This window comes from Theropithecus gelada, chromosome 10, assembly GCF_003255815.1.
Source record: "Theropithecus gelada isolate Dixy chromosome 10, Tgel_1.0, whole genome shotgun sequence".
NCBI classification, from domain to species: Eukaryota; Metazoa; Chordata; class Mammalia; order Primates; family Cercopithecidae; genus Theropithecus; species Theropithecus gelada.
Window position 1 is genome coordinate 6,617,920 of NC_037678.1, and position 5,143 is coordinate 6,623,062.

General features: G+C 45.6%; 1 protein-coding gene and 1 pseudogene across 1 annotated transcript in view; both read right to left on the reverse strand.

Moving 5' to 3' along the window:
• SAMM50 (SAMM50 sorting and assembly machinery component) overlaps positions 1-5,143 on the reverse strand; it is a 43,002-nt gene extending 37,859 nt beyond the window's left edge. Inside the window, exon 1 of the mRNA XM_025398695.1 lies at positions 4,932-5,143. Within this exon, the coding sequence (XP_025254480.1) occupies positions 4,932-4,952 (21 nt within the window). The 5' untranslated portion in view covers positions 4,953-5,143. The remainder of the gene's footprint in view (positions 1-4,931) is intronic.
• On the reverse strand, positions 3,113-3,445 carry LOC112632742 (annotated as a pseudogene).

The window sequence follows — 5,143 nt, forward strand, 5'->3', positions numbered from 1 at the left end:
CTTCACAGGTACCCCTTCTGTTTCTTTTTTTTCTTTTGAGACAGAGTCTTGCTCTGTGGCCCAGGCTGGAGTGCAATGGCGCGATCTTGGCTCACTTGCATCCCGTGTTCAAGCCATTCTCCTGTCTCAGTCTCCCAGCTAGCTGGGATTACAGGTGCGTCCCTCTACACCTGGCTAATTTTTGTATTTTTAGTAGAAACAGGGTTTCACCATGTTGGCCAGGCTGGTCTTGAACTCCTGACCTCAGGGTGATCCACCCCCCTCGGCCTCCCAAAGTGCTGGGATTACAGGTGTGAGCCACTGCGCCCAGCCTGTTTCTTATTTTCACCTGTCCTGGCACCTCGGAAGTACTCAATAAATATTTGTGGAATGGGGAATGAACGACTTTTCCATTCTTTCATTTAACAAATAAGTACTGAAAGCCCACTGTGTGCTGGGCGCTGAGTTCACAGCAGTGACCAAGACCGAGTCCTTGTGGGTGAGGAAGATAATGTTAGGCAAAGAACGGATAATTTCCTATCATTATCTTCATTTTTGTTGTGCAATATTTTCAAACTGGAATTATATTTCTCAAAAATATGAACAAAGTAGATTATGTGCAAATACTCATCTGAATCTGAACGCTTAGCAAAAATGCTTTATCTGGGCAAAGGTTTATATCCCATTACGCTGAAAAAATTCCACTGCACTTCCTAAAATCTCCAAGCATGAAACAAGGTTCACCGAAGATCTGCCAGGCCCATCTGTATCCTTTAATCTAAAATCCAGACTTTAAGAGATCACGTCTTTGAGGTTTCAGTTACAACCTCTTACACCTATTCATACATCTTAAGTCTATTCTTCTATTATCTCTAAACGCTAAAGTCATTATAGGATTAATACCCTGTAAATATACTTTAATCAAAATATTAGTAACTGTGTTACTAATAGAGATTCATTCGTTCACCAAATATTAAGATCCCACTATGTAACAAGCACTTATAAGAACCTCACCCTCATAGAATTTACATCCCATAAATTCTATGCCTAGAAGAATAGGCATGGGGTGAGTGTTTGGTAAAATGCACTAAAATAAATATTAGAGCCAGGCACAGTAGCTCATGTCTGTAATCCTAGCACTTGCACTCTGGGAGGCCCAGGTGGGAGGATCACTTGAGCCCAGGAGTTTGAGACCAGCCTGGGCAACATAGTGAGATCCTGCTTCTATTAAAAAGTGTGTGTGTGTGTGTGTGTGTGTGTGTAATATAAAAAAATAAAATAAATATTTGGATGTAGCCTTTAACCTTGAAGCAGATCAGTCTACCAGTCAGTCAATAAGTTGTATTGAGCACCATGTGCAAAGCAGTGGGTATGGGACATGAAATAAATTGAATGAGTTATGAACAGCATCTTTAAAGCGAGATAGACTACAATCCAATAGAAAACATAACAACAGGCTGGGCGCAGTGGCTCATGCCTGAAATCCCAGCACTTTGGGAGGCTGAGGCGGGAGGATCACCTGAGGTCAGGAGTTCAGGACCAGCTTGGCCAACATGGCGAAACCCCACCTCAAGTAAAAATACAAAAGTTAGCTGGGTGTGGTGGCACGTGCCCGTAATCCCAGTTACTCGGTGGGGGCCGAGGAAGGAGAATCACTTGAACCCAGGAGGCAGAGGTTGCAGTGAGCCAAGATCACGCCACTGCACTCCATCGTGGGACACAGAGCAAGACTCCATCTCAAAAAAAAAAAAAAAAAAAAAAAAGAAAAGAAAGAAAGAAAGAAAACTGAAACTATAACCCAATACATAACACATATTAATAAGTACGATTGCACAAAATTTTGTCTGACATAAGCATGAGTACTAGGTGGTAAACAGCAAATGCTTTCTTACTGTGAGTCTTAAGTTTGAAAGACACTGGCTAGTGGGATGAAAAGTTCAAATAAAAAAACTGAAAACATTTTTTCTCAATACACTCATCAAAGAAACACCAATTTTAATGTAAAAAGAGCTCCACAGGCCCAGCGCAGTGGCTCATGCCTGTAATCCCAGCACTTTGGGAGGCCAAGGAGGGTGGATCATGAGGTCAGGAGATTTAGACCATCCTGGCCAACATGGCAAAATCCCGTCTCTACTAAAAACACAATTAGCTGAGTGTGGTGGCACAAGCCTGTAGTCCCAGCTATCTGGGAGGCTGAGGCAGGAGAATCACTTGAACCTGGGAGGTAGAGGTTGCAGTGAGCCGAGATGATGCCACTGTACTCCAGCCTGGGCGACAGAGCAAGACTCCATCTCAAAAAAAAAAAAAAAAAAAAGAGCTCCATAAAGGCAGATACTTTTTTCCCTGTATCCCTAGCACCTATCACAGTACTAGGCACATAGCAGGCCATCAATAAATATGAGCTGAATAAATAACGAGTGATTACTTTGTTCAAGATGCCACAGGGGATGCAAGCCAAGAAGATGTAGTTCCTACCATCACATCTAGAAACTTAGGATCGAAGGATAAGACAAAAATGCAAACAGACCCAAAAGAAGGCAAAATGTAAATGGCACCAAAGGAAATGGCACGAAAAGGTAGAAGCCCACCCAAATGCGTGAGAGATAAAGAGCTTTCAGAACGGAGTTCTAAAAGATGGGAATATTTTGATGCTGAATATAGGTGACGGGAAGGGGAACGGAATGCAATAGTGTGGTCCAAATGAAGCCATTCTTACAGGGCTAACAAGAATTCTGGACAGAAATGTAGTTACAATTGGCTGGGTGCAGCGGCTCACGCCTGTAATCTCAGCACTTTTGGGAGGCCGAGGCAGGTGGATCACCAAAGGTCGGGAGTTTGAGACCAGCCTAGCCAACATGGTGAAACCCCCTCTCTATTAAAAATACAAAAATTAGCCAGGTGTGGTGGCAGGTGCCTGTAATCCCAGCTACATGGAAGGCTGAGGCAGGCGAATCACTTGAACCTGGGAGGCAGAGGTTGCAGTGAGCGGAGATCACACCATTGCACTCCAGCCTGGGCAACACAGTGAGACTGCATCTCAAAAAAAATGTAGTTATAATTAACCATTAATCAGGTTGCCTTTTTTTTTTTTCAAGAGCACAAATCCACATTGATTTATTGACATTTCATTAGTTTAAATCCTTGAGGGGTACAGCATTACTCAGATTCTGTGTCCAAGAGCCTTAGCAGGAAGATTGCTTCAGAATTTGGCACGGATCACGCCACTGTTTCCGTGGGCCCAAATTACCTTTTCCCAGATTACCCTGGCTTTGTTTGGTTTGCCGCCAGGAGTCACTATGTTGCTCTTTGCTTTGTATACATGAGCATATCTCTTGCCCAAATAGAATCCTGTTTCATCTCAGGCATAAACACCTGCAATTTTAAGAAGAGCTATGTGCTCCCTTTGGTTCCACAGACTCCGCTTCTAGCCAGCAAAAATGGCCTTGGACCACAGCCTTCCAGACATATTTCCTTTCAGAAGTCCTGTTCCCAGCAGGCCTCCACAGGAGCCAAGATGGCAGGAAGAGTTCAGGTTGCACTTTGACCTACTTCCTTGTAACCAAAAATCACAGATACTATTTGCATCCCCACTGATTTTAGATAGGATTTCTAAAACCAGAATTATAAAGCTTTTGCTTAAGAGTTGCTTTACATGTTTTTCAGATCGTGAATTCCAGCAAAACTGATGCTGTCAACCAGTTTGAAGACTCCTCCCCCCAAAAGAGGAATACAATCAGCATGAGAAGTTTCCTCATCTCCCTGTCCCTGTAACTTCACCCTGCACTCTTCCATCAATCAAGAATCTCCACGCTTCAGCAAAAACACTAGGTCCAAACTCCTGAAGGAGCTGGATTCGAGGTTTCCTCTGTTTTCCCATCTCCTCGCTCAGTGGCCTTGCAACTGAAACTCTCTGCTGCAACCCAGTGTCTCAGTGTATTGACTTACCGAGCACACTGAGCAACAGACCTATTACAGTTACACAAAGAGATGTCAGAAGAGAAATGGTGTTTGATCTGAATGGAAGACATATAAAGGGAAATTAAGTCCAATTGTGGATGCCAGGCTGCGACTTCTGTGATAATTTTTTTGGAAGTTAATGGGGAACTACTAAAAACGTCTATGTAGGTCAAGTCAAACAATCCAAGCTGTAGTCAAAAAGTAGTGTTGGGGCTGAAACTCAGGAAATCTGAGGTTTTAGGCCATTTGGAAGCAGTAACTATGTGACCTTGGAGAAGTTAACTCATTATCTGGCCCTTATTTAAGATTAGAATAAATGAGAGGAGTTTCGCAACCAGTACAGTTAGTTAGGCGCCAGGCACCCAAGTATTCACATGCATTGTCTTTTAATTCACTCTAAAGCCAGGCGAGGCAGGTATTATTACTACCTCCACTTCAAAACAGGGAGCAAGTATTCACATGCATTGTCTTTTAATTCACTCTTAAAGCCAGGCGAGGCAGGTATTATTACTACCTCCACTTCAAAACAGGAAGCAAGGCAGGGAGCGGTTCCGTCTTTTGCACGTTAAACAGGAGAAAAGAGGACCCCTAGCGAGGTTTGAGTTAGAAGACTTCAAAGGATTCTTGTTGCTCTAGGAGTCTACAACGGCTCCAGCAGCGGCTGAGCGGGGAAAAGCTGGAAGTGACCAGTAAAAACAGAAAACTTAAAATCATGCAAAGAGCGAGCATATTCACTGCGGTCTAAGACATCACAGAAAGTTCGCAAGTCCTTTGGGCCACCGACTCGCTGAGTGACCTTGAGCAAGTCTCGTCCCTCCTGAGTATCAGGTTCCTGCTCGAAGGTCTGAGAGACTCGCTGGCCCGAGGCGAGATCTTTTCGGCCTCCTCCACCCAGCCCGGAACCCTGGGCGCAGCCACGACAGCGTCTCCCAGCGGCGCCCGTCTGCCCTGCTGGCCCAGAGGCCTCGCAGCCCGCGGGTCGCTGGGCCTCTTACCCGGGCGTGCACAGTCCCCATGGTTCCCTCTCCAGCCGCCGCCTCGCAGAGCTGCCCGGGCAGGACCGACCGTCTGCTGCTGAGGGCAGAAGGCGGGTCCGCGGTGGCGGAGCTGCAGGTCAAGGCAACTCCCACAAGCCCCCGGACGCGGAGCACTGGGGGCGGCCATGATGTCCCGCCTTCTCCCCGCCCCCTAGCTCGCGGTTCCTTCG